Source organism: Anopheles stephensi, chromosome 3 (genome assembly GCF_013141755.1).
Source record: "Anopheles stephensi strain Indian chromosome 3, UCI_ANSTEP_V1.0, whole genome shotgun sequence".
NCBI lineage: Eukaryota > Metazoa > Arthropoda > Insecta > Diptera > Culicidae > Anopheles > Anopheles stephensi.
Genome location: NC_050203.1, coordinates 18070728 through 18087305, shown reverse-complemented (window position 1 = coordinate 18087305; position 16578 = coordinate 18070728). Strand labels below are relative to the sequence as shown.

General features: G+C 46.9%; 3 protein-coding genes across 11 annotated transcripts; 2 read left to right on the top strand and 1 right to left on the bottom strand.

Moving 5' to 3' along the window:
- Positions 1-38: 38 nt before the first annotated feature.
- LOC118512023 (phospholipid scramblase 1-like) lies at positions 39-1499 on the top strand. Its single transcript, XM_036055808.1, has 5 exons — positions 39-284; positions 354-422; positions 490-642; positions 706-1238; positions 1314-1499. The coding sequence occupies exons 1-5, from the start codon at positions 143-145 to the stop codon at positions 1344-1346; spliced, it is 930 nt and encodes a 309-aa protein (XP_035911701.1). The 5' UTR covers positions 39-142; the 3' UTR covers positions 1347-1499.
- Positions 1500-2023: 524 nt separating this feature from the next.
- LOC118514443 (protein nervous wreck) lies at positions 2024-13335 on the bottom strand. Of its 8 annotated transcripts, none has more exons than XM_036061352.1 (10): positions 13166-13335; positions 12949-13058; positions 10329-10558; positions 8087-9170; positions 7884-8019; positions 7220-7821; positions 6912-7155; positions 6719-6832; positions 6582-6604; positions 2024-6092 (listed from the first exon to the last, which is right to left on the bottom strand). In XM_036061352.1, exons 1-10 carry the CDS (start codon positions 13206-13208, stop codon positions 5361-5363), a joined length of 3318 nt encoding a protein of 1105 aa, XP_035917245.1. In that variant the 5' UTR covers positions 13209-13335; the 3' UTR covers positions 2024-5360. The 8 variants fall into 8 exon arrangements, with proteins under 8 accessions (XP_035917245.1, XP_035917249.1, XP_035917248.1 ...); XM_036061356.1 differs by lacking the exons at positions 12949-13058; positions 13166-13335 and adding exons at positions 10841-11198; positions 12399-12417; XM_036061355.1 differs by lacking the exons at positions 12949-13058; positions 13166-13335 and adding exons at positions 10841-11198; positions 11839-12165.
- Positions 13336-13394: 59 nt separating this feature from the next.
- On the top strand, positions 13395-16403 carry LOC118514446 (UDP-glucosyltransferase 2-like). Of its 2 annotated transcripts, none has more exons than XM_036061362.1 (4): positions 13395-13413; positions 14583-14716; positions 14793-15974; positions 16053-16403. In XM_036061362.1, the coding sequence occupies exons 2-4, from the start codon at positions 14610-14612 to the stop codon at positions 16339-16341; spliced, it is 1578 nt and encodes a 525-aa protein (XP_035917255.1). In that variant the 5' UTR covers positions 13395-13413; positions 14583-14609; the 3' UTR covers positions 16342-16403. The 2 variants fall into 2 exon arrangements, with proteins under 2 accessions (XP_035917255.1, XP_035917254.1); XM_036061361.1 differs by lacking the exon at positions 13395-13413 and adding an exon at positions 13462-13479.
- Positions 16404-16578: the final 175 nt, after the last annotated feature.

Here is a 16578-nt window from a genome sequence, read left to right as displayed (position 1 = left end):
AGCAATGACTGATGATAGCTAACGCTGATAAGATAAACTCACCTGCGCGACCGACCGATGGGGCGTACAGTCACAGACGCTCGGTCCACCACCGTAACATTAGGGTGAATTCGGATGTGCACTTGTTGACGGATCGACGAAAATGTCGTCTGCTAGAGTTCCACCGTCGCAGCAGCAGCAGCAGCCAGAATTTTACGGTCCAGACACGCCAACGTTCGATCTGAGCTGGGACTACAACTACGACACTACACTGGCCGCACCACCGAACAATGTGCCACCCGTCGGTAAGAGACCCCTGAATCGTGAACAACCCTGTCAAGTGATTAACCCCGTCTATTGATACGTTTCCATAGTGCATAGTGGCGAGAACCGAATCATCACCGCTCAACCACAGTCTCAGCAACCGAGGGATCGTGATGGTGGTAAGACGATGAAAGCTCTCTTCCGTTGTGGACATTCCCCAGGAACTTTGTTCTATTGCTATTGCAGTCAGTCTACGGATACAAACGGCTCAACAATCGGGTGACCATATACGGTCCGTCAACAGCCCATTTCTGACGCCATTCTCACCGAGAGCGGGACTTGACTTCCTGTACGGGTTGCCGTCCGTGTTTATACAGCAGAGTTACGAGCTTAATGAATGTAAGGCACATCCCCCATCAACGTCTGTGATCCTCCTTAACTCCCGCTCGTTTGCAATTGTAGTACTTTCGGGCGTTGCGTCGGAAAACCGATTCACCGTCCGAGGACCCTCCAACGAAGCGCTGTACGGTGCGTCCGAAACGTCCGACCCGAAGGATCGGTTCTGGGGCTCGTTGCGACCGTTCAGTCTCTCGCTGGTCGATCGTAGCCATCAGGAGGTGCTGTTGTTTAAGAAAAATCTCGGCTGTGGTGTGTTTTGCTGCTTCTGCAAGAACCAATTCCTGGAGGTGTGGGCCAATCCGGGTGAGCTGATCGGTTGCATACAGCAGGACTATGGCATACTGTCGCAGGAGATTGTGCTGCTGAACAGTGATATTAACACGATGTTCCGCATACCGATACCGTTCGTGAATGCGATCCGGATGCCGAAGGAAACCCACTTCCGGATACTGGACCGTGATCGGATGACACAGAAGGGTACGATTACGCGCGCTTGGAACGTGAATACGGCGAGCTACACGAACAACATCTACTATTCGGATCCGACGATGGACGTCAAGTTTAAGGCGTTGTTCATTGCGGCTGCTTTTATGCTGGTGAGATTCATGCTTACAAGATGGGAAATTTATGTTGGAACCCATTTAATGTGGGTTTATGTTTTTACTTCGTAGGAATATCTGTACTTCCAGTCGAATTGCTGTTAACGCGATTCGTCGTGCTCATCGCCAAGACCCAATAGCAGACAGAAACTACAGGGCAACGTATTATCTAATTGCGAAGGTTACCATAATTATAATTTACATCATTGGTTTACATAAGAAATAAATATACAAAGTAATGGATGGTGCAAACATAAAGAAAATTTTTGAATTCTTATTCAACAGCCAATAATATTCTGAACGATATACATCGACTCAGATTGCTGCACATATGCATTTTCTCCCTCTTTCTTAGGATCTCTCTTGCACATACACACCTTCTTAGTGTAACAAGCCAGTATGCATTTTCATGAGAATGTTGGCCAGAGCACTCATAGTACACTCAAAGCAAAAAGCACTCATGGTAACTCTTCTCACTCACTCAACTCTACAATCTCAATTGGTTGAAAAGTGTCTAGACCAGTGGTGTCAAACTCATTTTTGATTTTTTTTTATTTTTTGACCTATTATTGCAATGTAAAAATTTAACAATTTAATTAAATATGAAGAAATTTGACATCAAAAATGTCTGATAAAAATGATTAAGAAAGCTCACAATGAAAAAAAACTCTAGATGGTCCAACCTTATAGCAAATATCATCCCCACCATTGCCTGTTACACCGTATAAAAATATAACTGTTCTTTCTTTGGACAGTAACAGTAAAAACCTTCGCCGGAAGGGTTCCGTTTAGCATTCTCATAGATTTATTTGACTGATAGAATTAAGTACAACCATAATCGCAATTAGAGGAATAGTCAACACAGGGATTAGTAAACTTAACCGGTTTCATTTGCACTAAAACATCGCCAGCATCGGGTTCATCAGCGGGCGTCAGCGGTCCTTAGTAAATTGCTTCCTTTATACGCAAAAACAGAACGTAACGCTAGAAATGGGGTTTGTGTTGCCCACCTAGTTGGTTTAGTTTGTTTTTCCTTTTGGGTTCAATTTTCGATCTCGCTCGCTACTCTTGTATTCGCTTTTCGCGCACGCTTTTCCAACGTTTAGGAGCGAACAGGGGGTCTGAACAAGGCGCGATCAGCCGTTCCGGAGTCGGGTGGAGTAAAACTTCGGCAATAAAACACACATTATCTACTTATTATATTATTGCTACATGGATGTACATAATGGGGAGTTTCTTGTTTGTTTGTTGTTGTTGTTTGCACAATGGCACGCTTCCGAAGTCGTTACGGGCACGTGCAATTTAAACTGTTTCCTAAGTAACGGCGATCTTACTACCACCAAGAAGAACAAACAGAAGAACGGGTAATTGTGTGAGTGTTTTGTGATGTTTTCGTATGTGTGTGTGAGTGTGATTGTTTTCAATCTAAGTACGTACGTTTTGCTGTATTCGTTTGTTTGTTTGTTGCGCGTTCCACAGGTCACAGGTAAGTTGCGAATACGAGTCGTGTGGTAATGTATATAGCTTTATGTATTGCCCATACGCATATGTATAATTATGTATATGTATATATATTTATAATTGTTTTGAGATTTTGTGGAATGCGTTTGTTTTGTTTTGTTTTTTTTTTGCTTGCCTGCTTGCGAGTTATTAAGTTTACGTTTCGAGAGGATTCCGCCCAATTGCACTGACCAATGTCCCGGCCCGGTTTTGAAGGGAACATTTGTCTTCCAACTTTAAAGCAATGTACAGAGCAGCTGTGGTGCTGTCAAATCGTTCATTTGCAATTCATTGCGGTCGTCTTTTTCGAAACAATAAAATTAATGGCCAAGAAGCTTTGATCCTTTGGCGTTAGTATTCCAGAGGCAAAACGGAACGCGAACAAAACAGACGATCGATACGAATCTCCTCCAATCGATCGAAGATATGACGCACGCTTGACCTAATTCACTAAGAGCTAAATTTGGGTTTCTTCCGGTGAGTTATATATGACTTATCTTACACATTCGCTGATGCAGAACACGGGACGAACGCTTCAATCCCCATCGCTAAAGATCTAACGAGACAAGCGAAAGTGGTCACTACTACAACGCAGATACTTGAAGCTGTAATCGAGTAATTTGTGGCTGAGTAGTAGAGGATGATTCAGGGGGGCGGAGAGGGGTTTGGCCCATTCGATTTTCATTAAATTATAGTTGGATTTTCTTTTTTGTAACTTCTGAAAGGCTTTTTTTACTTCGCAGTTTTCCTTCATTATATCCAGCTAATTGCTAATCGTTCCTTCATGGCTGTTTGCTGCAGCGCAGTTTATAAGTGATACGTGATTGGGTTGCTCGTGTCTCGTGAGCGAAAGCCTACCATTTCTTTTGCTAGATATAATTATTACTGTTACACAGTGCAACTAGAACGAACTGTACTGTTGATTTGCATAACGCACATCGGTTTGATCGAACAGCTGATTTGTGGAAAAAACGGAACACATCGAAGCAGAGCGCAACATTTCGGTTATCTAAGTGCGAACAAAAAAAAACCACGGAAACCACACGGCACTATAGGTTAAGATGTAAGTGGTACGACCTCGCGTGAGTAATTATTGTACGTTCGGTAAATGCAATTATGGCTTAGCGGATCGCTTTTCCACGATCATCATTTCGTTTTAGCTAGGTATAGGTATAATGAGCCGCCGGTCGGGTTTTTTTTGCTTTACGCCAGCGAAATTGTCTAATGAGTATAGAGCAGTCTGCAGTCGAGCAGCGGCAGAACTAAGAGAAGAAGGGGGTTTAGCTTTTTCTTCCAAAAATCTTACACAGTTTTCTTTTACGCTACACTCAGCATCTTACCTCTATCCGGTTTCCGACTCGCGAAAAGCATCGCGGCTAATAGAACCACAAAACGCATATTCCATAATCCAGGCATTCAAGGTTGTGTTCTCTAGGATGTTAACAAAACTCCTAATAGTTAGAGTAGATAAGGTAACGCGATATACTGTTTAGGCATTAGGCTCATGAGTGTTCACTTCTATTCTATTTGCTTCCGACTTTCCTTGCCGACATTACGGGCCGACTTCGATCGTGCTAGGGAGAGGGAGAAGGTTTTAGCGGGACAACATCCTGTGATTGGTACAGTGCAGTAGAGAGACGCTGATGTGAGAGTGCCAGTAGAGTACGTAAACCAAAACCGAGGGCCTCCACTATGATATGTTGCAAAAACAAGAGCAAAACGTTACAGGGGTTTGATTCCTATAACGGAAGGTTTGAATCACTCAGTGGAATGTTACAACTGGATAGTGAAGTATTGCAATTCTCGTTGGGGACAGTTGCTATCATTCCATGGAGTGTAGCATTCAGTTAGTAAATCACTTTCTTAATCCACTTCAAACTGCATCGCAATGTTCCATCGCAATATTCCCCTATTCATTTGAAACATTCCCCTGAGTGGTTCAAAAGTTGCTCTATAAGTATCAATACCCTGCAATGAGTCAATGATGACAGTTGAGCCTTCTGACGGAACCAAAACAAGTCCTATTAGAAGAATATTACTAAATTGGTCGAGTTTGGTCATACCGGTCCCACTGTGAGGAACGCGAGACAGACCACATCAAACGCATTATTATCACAAATGCAAAACTCCAGCTACTACTCAACGCCGAAAGGGAAGCTTCCCAGCCGAAGACACGCGTACAGTTTGGCTAGAGTAGCAAGGGAGAGAACACGAACGTGTTAGGTTAGCTTCCTTAATACTTAACGTGCACTTCCCCGCTCTGGACGTTCTGCTTACATTTGTATACATATCACGACGACAACAACGACAATGAATGATTACAACGAGAACCGATCACAAAAACCCTCAATCAATCGAATCGACCGACCGATCGGACACCAATGGAAGGATGTGATGAACGTGACAAGCAAACGGAAAGGAACGAACACACGCACACACACACCTTTCTTCCCTATACCCTACACCGTACGATGATTGTTGCAGCAGATTGTGTGTTTTTGATTTTCTTTATCCTCCTCCACTGACGTGCACGAAGCCGGTGCTGCCCTCTGGCGGTGAGTCCCTTTGCCCTTCACGCTTCCGCTAACCGATCCGCACCAATCCACCAGCTGGTCCGCATTATGCGTTCGATTCCTTCAGATTCTGCAGCCGGGCCAGCTGATCCGGTTCCAGCTCTTCCGGTATGCTGGCCCGGCCGCCTACCACCTGCTTCGGCACCTCCGGCTGACTGCTCTGCCCGAACGCATCGTCAAAGTTGGCCGCGAAACCTGCCTCAAAGTTTGCCTCAAAGTTCGCCTCGAACGGTGCTACCGGATCCTCGATCGGTGTCGCCTCACCGTGGTCCGGTTCGGGTTCCGGGTCCGGTTCCGGCACCGTGGCACCCTGCCGCACTCGTTCAGGCTTTTTGGCGGTCACAGTTTTCGCCACCACGTTGGTGGGTTTCGGTGCGGTGGCCGGCTTTTCCGGCTTCGGGGGTGACGGTGGTTTGGCCGGTTTCGGAGGCGGTGCGGTTTTGGGTTTGGTCGGCTGCTGCGATGGTGGCGTCGGTGGCTTTGGCACCTCGGCGTCCTGAGATTTCTGCTTGCTGCTTATCTCCTGCGTTTCCCGCTCCTGCTTTTCCACGATCTCGGACGGTTCGTCGTCGGTGGCGGTGGTCGTTGGTGCTTCCGCCGGCGGGAACTTCTTGTCCGGTTCTTCGTGCATCGGTGTGGCGGCCGTTACGATGATTTGGGCAAAGTTGAGCTGGTTGCTATCGTCGCCACTAGCAGTAGCTGGTGGTGCTGGTGCTGCCGGCGCTGTTGCGGTAGCCCCTTGTCGAGATTCCTCTTCCATAGTAGCGGCCTCTTCGCCCTGTAAGATTGGAAAATCGGAATTTTATTAAAATAAATTAATTACAAGCTAGCTCATAAGCTAGAACTCAAGTGGGCAAACATGGAAATCTCTTATAATCATGTCCCAAAGATGCTTAGAATGGCATACCATAGATAAGAGCAATGGTCGGGAGAGCTAGAACTTGTAAGTCTGAAAGGTAAAATATTCTATGACCTAGTTCCTAACTGCTCCTAAACCTAATCAACAAACACATGCCGGTATCAATTACAGGGCAAGTTAAAAAGAAGATCTATTGGAGCTTGTAACGTTTCAATCTTATCTGTCGCAAGCTCACATGTCCATAAGCTATTCGCAAGCGACTCAGAGCTGTTTGAATCCGGCTCACTCCGGAAGAATCGTATAGGTTCGATGAACCTATGGAACTAGTTCCACTTGGACTTGAAACCAATAGACTAAGAAATCAGTTATATCAGTAGGAAACGCTCTATGGGAATATCAATACTTTACCTCAGGATCCTCACAGATAACAACTGTGTGTATGCAGCAGTTACGAACAATTACAGTATTAGTGGACATTTCAACATATTGTCAGATTTTAATATCCCCATCGTTGGAAGGTTAGTTCCATAAGCTCAAATACATACCCGGTGGAGGCTGTGATGGTGGTGGTGCCGAAAACTGCGTTCCATACTGCTCATGTTGGTCGTTGTTTAACTCAAACTCAAACTTGTCTATTGCTGGTCCAGCATTGGTCAAATCTGTTGATGGAAGCATATTCATGTTAGATTCTGATAGCAATTTGCACCAGTGTTAATAAACCCGGCCCACTCATCATACTTGGACTTTGACCTTCCGGAGGTGTCGCTTCATGGAGAATCATCGGCGGTGGTGGGGCTGGTGCCGCGAACGTTGGCGGTGCTGACGGTGGCGGTGATTCGTCCTCCGCATCGGTCAGCGGTTCCCCGTTCTCGTCGCACTCCTCCACAACCAGCGATGGGAAGTTACCGATCTTGCCCATCAGCTCACCTTCCCACCAACCATCGTCCACACCGTGTGGACTTTTGGTGATGAGTTTAATGATCTACAGACGGATACACGATTATTAGTCCGTTCGGTGCGGTGTCACCGTTGATCGTTCAGCCTACCTGTCCTTCCTCGAACGTCAGCTCATCCTCGGCCGTAGCGTCGTAGTCGTACAGTGCCACACAGTACAGCTGATTGTTGACCTTGCGCGGTGCCGATATGACCGAAATCTGGTCCGGCGATTGACCCGAATCCTGCATCTGATCCTGATCCTCATTGTCGACCGTGTAGTCCACCGAGGAGAACGATATCTGCGATGACAGCTGGGCGGGCGTGTGCGTATCGACCGGTGTGTCACGCTCCACGTCGAGATAGTTGTGTGGCACGAAGCCTTCCTCGCCTCGATAGTTCCTGGCCCGTAACCACCCATCACCATCCCCTTCGCCGACCACCTCGAGCTGCTCACTTTCCACGATCGTCAGCTCGTCCGGGTTCTGAGCGGTGTACGAGTAGAGGGCGGTACACTTGAACGTTTGTCCCGCTGGTTCGCGTGGTTGTGCTGAGGCAGCTGCGGCTGCTGCTGCTACGGCAGCTTCGGCGGCAGCGCTACTGCTGGCTGCTGCTGCAGCCGCAGCTTCCTCGGCTCCCCAGTCGACCTGGGTCGGATCGTCCCAGCCGTGTGAAATCTGTTCAATCTTCTGTCGCTCCTGCTCAACGCCAAACTCTGTTGGGAGAAAGCACATCGAGGTTAATTTACTGATGAGTGATTCGAAGTTCTCGTCTTACCCTCATCCTCGTCGCTGTCTGCCGTAAACTCGTCCATTGGAGGTTCCGGTTGTTTCGGTGCCGGCGATGATTCCGACACCGGTTGATCCTGTTCGGCATTGTCACTGTCGTAGAACGAGTCCGAGCTTGGGTTTTCCTGTAACAAAAGAGATCAATCGTACGGACATTCCAAAAACGTTCCAAAAGTCCCCGCAAATTCTTACCCCTTGTCCCGACGCATCCGTACGCATCGAGAGCGAACTGGCCGACCGTGGCATCTCCTGCACACTGAGCGTTTCCGCCTCCTGTATCCACTCGTCCACATTGATGCCCCCGATTCGCAAACACTCCAATCGTGCCTCTGCCTTCGCCTTCGCAATTTCCGACTTGCGGATGTTTTCGCGGAACTCTTCAATCTTTGTCTCGAGGTCCGGCCCGTTCTGATCGTTTGGATCGTTTCGATGACCCGCTTCTCGCAGCGCCGTACATACTGCCAGCTTACGAGCACATTCCCTTATAACGTTACTTTCCCGCGCAACCCGACCTGCCCATCGTTTACCCTCCCGGCTTAGCGTTTCCGCAGCCGATTCATGGTCAGCCGTAATCTTGCGCACCGGATCATTATCGCACGGCTCAAACTCGTACTGGATGTGTTGCTTCAGCACCGGATAGTACAGATAGCAGCACTGCAGATTGTATTCGCGCGTCAGCTGCTGCGCCTGGTCACGGATCTTGCCGAACGAGTTCTGCGTCGCCGAGCAGGTCAACAGCTCGGTACGGCCGATCAGGGCCAGATAGTCGGCTACCCGCTCGTACACGTAGTTCTCCATCGTGGCCATCGTGGTCTGCAGGTCGATGGTGAAGTAGCGATTCTGGTGCGCATTGGCCGCCGCCAGACTTAGAATGTAATCGTTCCGGGCACCGGTCGATTTCTCCTCCAGCTGCTCCTTGCGCGACGTTACCCGGGCACTGTTTTTCTGCAGCGAGGTGATCGACTGGAAGAAGGAGCCCTTCTTCTTCTTGAGCTTCTCCTCGATATCGCGTGCCTTGTCCCGCACATCGTGGGCACTGTGCTCCTCGTCGAAGTAGATTTTCTTCGTCTTGTCCACGTCGGTCACGGAGTTCTGTAGCTCCTTCTGCACCACGCCGAGGTTCTCGATGCAGCGTTTGCTACTGTTCAGCTTGGTGCTGCGCAGCACTTTCGCTTCGTCGGCAATCTGCTGCTGAAACACCTCGACCGCGGCAAGACGGGCTCGGGCTAGCTTTTCGTTCTCCTCCAGTACCGTTTGCCATACGCTCCACATATTCCTGGGATGGAAAAATATTAGGTTATTAATTTAGTTGCAATCGTTCTTTAAAAATTCAATTTTAAGCTGTGCAAGTATTTTCAGGAAGCTTTAAATCTTGATGGAGGCGCCTGGTTGTTTATGAAGTTTTAATGCACTACGATGGAGGCGCCTGGTTGTGCGTAATATTTTTTTGGAATATTTAATCATTTTCATCAATGTTAACCCTGAAATCGAATCGAATTATCAGTGCTCTGTTATTATTTCCCACAGAAATAACAACCTTGTTCAATCAATTCCGAAACCTTCATTCCGTTCCATGAAATTCTCTTGTAATTTCTAAAACACACTACTCCAACCACCTTCTAGTCTATCATATAAAAAATAAAGCCTTACGCCCTCCCTCTTCCCCCTCGTTTGAACCTCTTCATAATTTTTTACCCAAACATCATCGCTCATCGTATCCTTCTGGCCTTGATACGCCCTAGAAACGCTTCCTCGCACGCGTTATCGTGACACACGTGCTAGGGTCAAGGAGTTCCCCAAAGACACGATAATGATGGGACAACGTAGGAAGGAGAAGAAAAAACACGCTATCATAATAAACCCCCAACATCGACGAGTTTTTTTTTTCGGAACCTTCACAGTAGTAACGAACACCTTGTCAAGGTAGCAAGTATTTTCTCACCCACCATCCTGAGCCCGTATAAAAGGTGGTCTAAAATTAAACCACAACCAAAATCCCTTTTCACCATCGATGCGCCGAACAAAGCGGCCAAGGTGGTGATGCATAATGAATGACAATGGTGCTGCAGGGGTGCTCCAGCGGGCTACATGTCAACTTGAACAATATTGACGATACCACCGCGCAAAAGGATATTTATCATCTGTTCTTTCTCCCTCGCCATGTGTCCCTCACAACTAACATACACACACACATGCACACGTGGGTGAGTCAAAAACATGACAGGCTTCGCTCACATGGCGGCGTTTGATCGACTGTGTATGACAATTAGCCAAATGATTATATTCCGTGTGCATCCCGTCTGAGCGCTCGGAAATGTTGATGTTGTCTAACGGTGGCATTAAAATAGCAACTTTTGAAAGATGTCCCAAGCTTGTCGCCTTTTCCTTCATGGGCTTAGATGATGAGGATGAGGATAAGGAAGAAGGACCGTACCATTTCTCATCCGCACCGTCCATCTTGATCTCCGGGATGCATGCCTGCTTCTTGTTCAGGTACGCGGACGATATCTTCAGCAGTGCCTCGCTGTACGATTTCTCGATGGCGGACCGCTTCAGCGTAAACTGTCGGATGTCCTCCAGCAGCTCGCACTCGTTCTGGTTCTTGAGCGCTAGCTTCGCCAACTGCTCCGTGTGGAGATTCTTCAGAAACTTTGTGTAATTGCCCTGGAATTAATGGACAAGACAATGGTACAAGATAAGCTTAGCTTTCTATAAAAGGACACTAAATTTAGATTGTTAAAAACAATGCACAAAAAAAGGTAAATAAATTAAATACAAGTCAAAGAAAATTATAAACTAATCATAACATCAACCGTCCCACACAATCCCACACAATCCCACACAAAATAAGCTGTTGGCTTAATTAACTTTTAATGACCATTCCCCCGACACTCGCTAACTAACAAATATAACACATCATTTTTCATTTCGCTCCCGCTCCCTTACTTTGCGTGGTGGGGGCTGCATTTTGGTGGCTGGTTTTTCCCGGTTTCGAATGCGCCCACAAATTTCTTCTTGTTGATTAATTCCTGATTTCTTCACCTTCTCTCTTTACTATATATCTTTGGAATCACACACAAAAACACGGCACAAACTATTTCACAAAACACCCGAGCTTTCGCACCCCTGCCTTGGTTCCACCCCTGCCTGGCCGTTCTCCCGGGGAGGGTGGAAGAACACGATCACCAGCGCACGTTCTGCCTCTGCACACTGCACACACTCATAAGCGCACGGCTGTTTGCGATGGCCGAATGCGGCTCCGGCTTACCTACGCGTACGCACCTTCTTCTACGTCTTGTTCTAGCTGTCGGGAGGAAATGAGGATGAGAAATTGCTCAATTCACTTATGCAGAAACTTCACGTGATTAGTGGTGTGCCGTTTCGGAGGACGAACTTTTGACATTCAAAGACACCGTGATAGCGCTGCACACCGTTGTCTGACACAATTAAGCTACTCTGGGTGTGTGGCTTGTGGTGTTCCTGGTGGGTAAAGTGATGCGTTTTGGGCCTAACTTTTCCTATCCCTGTTCCAAAAAACCTTTCTCGGATGACAAGGAATTGGGCACGTGTTCTAGACACTTTTCGCACTTCCGCCAATCAATAATCCAGTACACAAAGCTGTCACTTTATATTTGGATTTCCTACTCCAATCGGAGATGAGGATTGTCTTTTTCTTTTTTCAAGTGTCGTAGAATATTCTGGCGATGCGAGTAACCGATTTCCTGAAATAGGATACAAACACAGTCACATGCCCACACACGCACACACACACACATAGACACGAGCACACAGAAAACGCACGTTAAAGCTAGACTCTCCCCACAGAAAAAAAGAATACTCCTGTGGGTGTTCCCTGTTTAAGATCCTGATATCCTAACTTCACATCGTTATCAAATTCACCACACACACACACACATATATATATACATTTGGAAAAGGATTACTTCTTTTCCACACGGGCAAATTGCGCCCTGTTCTTGTAGGAAAAGTGACCACCGTTACGCACGCACGCACGAACGCACCTTGGCCGTCCTTCGCTTATTTTATGTAATAACACACACTTTCCCACAGTGCTTGGAAGGTTTACACGCATCGCCTGTCCAGCATTTTCGCGTACTGGCGGCAACGGGGATAAACTAGCACAGGCGGATTGAAAACGCGACCCCCGAATAGCTCTGCACGGTTGGTGTGAAAATTTCGCTCCCCATTCGACCGTCGACCGTCGTTTACTTTCGATCCTAGCCCAAAAAGCCTTCGGAGCACACTAGGAGAGCCAATGGATTCCGTCTGTCTATTGATTCTCCCAGCGCCTACTATACACTCACAGACAAACACGTACAAACGCAACGAAACGTCACGCATTGGACACACACACACCCACGGTGCCCCGTTCTGGAGGAAATCAGCTCGTTGTGAATGAACGGTGCGAATTTTCCTTCCGTCTGACAGCGAACCGTATCAGACACGGTATCCTAATTTTCCTTCAGTACACACACACACATACTAGCTTGTTACTCGTCCCACACTCGGGAGAACCACCACCCACACTTGCAGCGAGGGCATGATGATGAACTGTATGATTGCGTCACTGTACACGCTGTCACACGCTGTGTATTATCGTCCGTTTAGAACACTCTCACCAGCGTGTTTCTCTCTCTCTATCTCTCGTTCTCGTGGATTTTCCTTACCGCTTTTCCATGTGCTTATGCGCATGACGGGTGAGTAGAGAAAGCTCGCTCTCTCTCTCTCTCTCTTCCTTCTTGTCATGGTGCCATAGTTGGGGAGTTCATTTGCGTTCTCAAAGAGTTCACTCTCTATTTCTCTTTTTCTCATTTGACAAATTGTACGCTGTACACTGAAGGGTTTAAACCCGTTTCTAGCTGTCAGTTGCAAAACAAAATTCAAATTTGACATTTACTACCTCTCGAAGCTTTCACTGAAGCTTGGGAAACGAGACGAGCTAGACGCCAACTTTTAATGTAATACTTATTTTTTTTATTTTTAAATTTAACTGTATTTAAACGACTTAAAATACACACTACACACTCTCTTACCTGTCGATGGTAGTAGCGATTCATCAGCTTCCGACGCCGTCCGGTCCGATCGGGTGGGGCCGGCAAGTTTGGTAACGAACCCGACATATGCAACGCTTTCCCCATTACACCTGTCAGCAGACAAAAGAAGGAGGCGGGAATGGCAAATAAAAACAAAAGATCACTTTTTTAACTTTACTGCACCACACTAATCGTGAGGAGGTTTCTTCCATCTGACCGATGTTTGCAAACTGCTTCCAATCGGTGACGTTCTGCTGCATGCTACGCCACTTATCGGCGCCCAAACGTTCGATAAGGAAAGCCGGACAGCGAGATACTGATACGATAAGGTCCGGAATACAATTAGTTTGGTTTCCGCATGTAATGGCAATGGTGGTTAGTCGGTGGTGCGAAACTTCGTCGGTCCAAATCAATTATGTCCTTCGATGGTGGCGTTCGGCGTAGGCATCTTATCGGTGTAGTGCTGTAAGTGACGGTCGTTACAAGTATCTTCCACTTGTAGTCCACACTCGACAATAGCTGCGTAAAATCGTTAGTTTTACGATGGAAGGCTTTTGGGCCTTTTGTTACGTGAGATAGAAGCTCGTTGGACATAGAAATTTGAACTAATTTCTGAGTAAAATTATTTTTTTGTTGCTTTTTGTTGTAATTTTATGTTTCAAAAAAACACATTTCTTGTCGCCTGAAGCAGCTCTCCACGAGTACAATAAATGCTTGTTGCATTACGTATTTTAAACCACAGTGAAGGTCGTCTGAGATATTTTTGTAGACATTTAAAAAAAATAAAATTACAATACGGCTCCTAGCCGTGATAATTAATAAATAAATAAAATAAAATTTTTAAAATAAAATAGTTTACTAATAGTAATTTGTAAAACTGAAACAATATAGTTTTTTTTTATTCATAAAGAACGGCCTGGCCGTAATGCTATAAGAAATAAAAACACACAAATACTAACTATTTTTTAAATATTCTTCTGAGTCCTTTGAGCAGCGCCATCTATTGCTCAATAGCTACACTCCCAATTTCAAACTCAAAGCACATTTTTTCAAATTCAGAACTATTTGACCATTTACAAAGTTTAAAAAAAAAATATTTAAATTACATATTGTCCTCATTTTGTTTAACAAATTTTCAAGCAAAGAAGATGTTTAAAAAATCAATAAGTCTTGTGGAGTATCTACAGCTATAATAATTTTATTACAAGAGCAATTAAAGGGATCTCAAATGAATAACCACTCTCTTGAAACGGCGAAAGCATCCCACAGTCTCAACAGTTCTACTGCTCTCGATCGCCCTACTACACATTAACGCATATCGAGAAAGACCTTCGTTCCGATCATCATGCTTGGTTCAACAATTGAGTGCATCAATTCAATCACACGATGACTGGCCAAAAAATCTACATTCTTCAGCAATGCTTTGCACCGGAGAACTCACCACTATTCTTACAAACCCATTCCCCCTCGGCCCCCTCGATTCCCGCGGCCAGGCTGTTCCCATCGCATTTGGTCATAGGTGCACCTTGACCTATCCTTCACTGAGCTCCCCTATCTTATCAGAGTGTGCGAGTGTGTGATTCGATGCTGTAGGTTCATTCATTTTAGCTAAAATTCTACTACCCCCTGACCAGTACACGATCACGGTTCGTGGCGACGAGATGGCACCGCTGTTGTTGTTGTTGCTTGCTGCCTGTTTAGGATCGGGCACTTATGCTGCGAACATTCTGTACATTAACACCGTCGCGTCTCCAAGTCATTTCGGCTGGTAAGAAAGTTGGTGAGAACCTGCGTCACTGCCAAAAACAGATCTAATGTGCATTGCTTTCCATTTCGCCGCACAGGAACCGAGCGCTGATGTACGAGCTTGCCTCCCGTGGCCACAACCTGACCGTGTTCGGGGTGGACACTGATCCAAACCCACCACCGAACGTGACCTTCATTCTGCTCGAAGATGTGTACGACAAGCTGTACAGTGATCCGAGCGTGAACACGGACTTCTTTGAGATGAGCAAAATCGGCCCGTTCAGCATGCAGCTACTGTTCAACGAGTTTGTGTTCGGTGTGTGCGAGATTGTACTGGCCACGGAAGGTGCCAAACGGTTGCAGAGCTATCCGGCCGACTTTGGGTTTGATCTCATCATCCACGACTATCTTTCTGGGCCGTGTCTGGCCGCGCTGGCCCATCATCGTTTCCGCAAGCCACCGGTGATTGCCGTTACCGCTTACCACGGTATCTCCACCACACTGTCCATGACGGGATCGTACCAATACTCGGCCCTCGTACCGAACCACGCTTACGACGCCACCGAAAACATGAGCTACAAGGAACGCTTCATCAATGTGCTCGTGAACATGGAGGAAGAAATTCTGCAAGCATACGTGCTAATTCCAGCCTCCAACAAGTTGCTCCGAAAGTACGATCCAACGCTGCCCGATGTGGCTGACTTCTACAGCGAAACGAAGCTGGTACTGCTGAACGCGAACCCCATCATCCAGTACACCGAACCCTTCATGCCGAACATAATCCCGGTCGGTGGATTGCAGATCATCAAGCCCAAACCCCTGCCGGCGGATTTAGCCAGCGTGCTGGAACAGGCGGGCCCCGATGGCGTTATTCTGTTCTCGCTTGGCACTAACGTACGCAGCGATTTGTTGGGCGAAGCTCGCATCCTGGCCATCATCGGTGCGATGGAAGCACTGCCCCAGTACACGTTCATCTGGAAGTTTGAATCGGACACGTTGCCCCGTGCGTTGCCTAGCAACGTGCACGTTAAAAAGTGGCTGCCACAGAACGATCTACTAGCGCAACCCGCTGTCAAGCTGTTTATAACGCACAGTGGGCTGCTTAGCACGCAGGAAGCGATCTGGCACGGGGTACCGATCATCGGCTTCCCCGTGTTTGCGGATCAGTTCAAAAACATCAACTACTGCGTGGCGAAGGGTGTCGGCCTGCGGCTTAACATCGAGCATCTCGACAAGGACGAGCTGGTGCGCACGGTACGCGAAATCATGACCACGGAAAGGTAAGTTAGCCGGGGGTTAAAAACGCATTTGAGGTGTTTTTGCAACCCGTAACATTCACTATCTTCCGCCCATGACAGCTATCGCACCAACATGAAGCGCATGTCAGCGCTGTTCCGCGACCAGCCCGAGCATCCGCTCGATCGGGCTGCCTGGTGGGTGGAGTGGGTCCTGCGCCACCCGGACGCAACCGAACTGCTGACGCACGGGTCCCGGTTGCATTTGTTTGTGAAATATTCGTACGACGTGCTGATTCCCCTGTTCGTCTCGCTCGCTCTCGCGCTTCACGGGCTGTTCTTCATCGTTCGGCGCCTGTTCTGCCGCAGGAAAGCTACTCCCAAGACCGGCAACAAGCAGAAGAAATCATAAACTGTTTGCTGTGCGTTGTGCGACGCTTTTAACAATAAACCAGACACATTATTTTTAATTTTCTTCATCTTCTCTTAATCGATCAATGTCTATAATCGGCCACTTTTTATCAGATGTGCGTTAGCAACAAACGTGCCTTCCTCTGTTGTTGTATGTTTGAAATAAGACTCAAACAAACTCCTCCTTACTTTATCTCCTTCTTATCATACGTCTTATCATACTTACCTGAGTCTTCTT

Bases quoted from the DNA above. Each gene is read 5' to 3' on its own strand.
- LOC118512023 (XM_036055808.1), top strand. From the start codon at position 143: ATGTCGTCTGCTAGAGTTCCACCGTCGCAGCAGCAGCAGCAGCCAGAA. The intron at 643-705 runs GTAAGGCACATC...TTGCAATTGTAG, and splicing joins GAGTTACGAGCTTAATGAAT to TACTTTCGGGCGTTGCGTCG. The intron at 1,239-1,313 runs GTGAGATTCATG...TTTACTTCGTAG, and splicing joins TTGCGGCTGCTTTTATGCTG to GAATATCTGTACTTCCAGTC.
- LOC118514443 (XM_036061352.1), bottom strand. From the start codon at position 13,208: ATGCAGCAGAACGTCACCGATTGGAAGCAGTTTGCAAACATCG. The intron at 10,559-12,948 runs GTAAGAGAGTGT...CATTAATTCCAG, and splicing joins ATCGCTACTACCATCGACAG to GGCAATTACACAAAGTTTCT. The intron at 9,171-10,328 runs GTACGGTCCTTC...TTTCCATCCCAG, and splicing joins GACGGTGCGGATGAGAAATG to GAATATGTGGAGCGTATGGC.
- LOC118514446 (XM_036061362.1), top strand. From the start codon at position 14,610: ATGGCACCGCTGTTGTTGTTGTTGCTTGCTGCCTGTTTAGGATCGGGC. The intron at 14,717-14,792 runs GTAAGAAAGTTG...TTCGCCGCACAG, and splicing joins TCTCCAAGTCATTTCGGCTG to GAACCGAGCGCTGATGTACG. The intron at 15,975-16,052 runs GTAAGTTAGCCG...CGCCCATGACAG, and splicing joins GAAATCATGACCACGGAAAG to CTATCGCACCAACATGAAGC.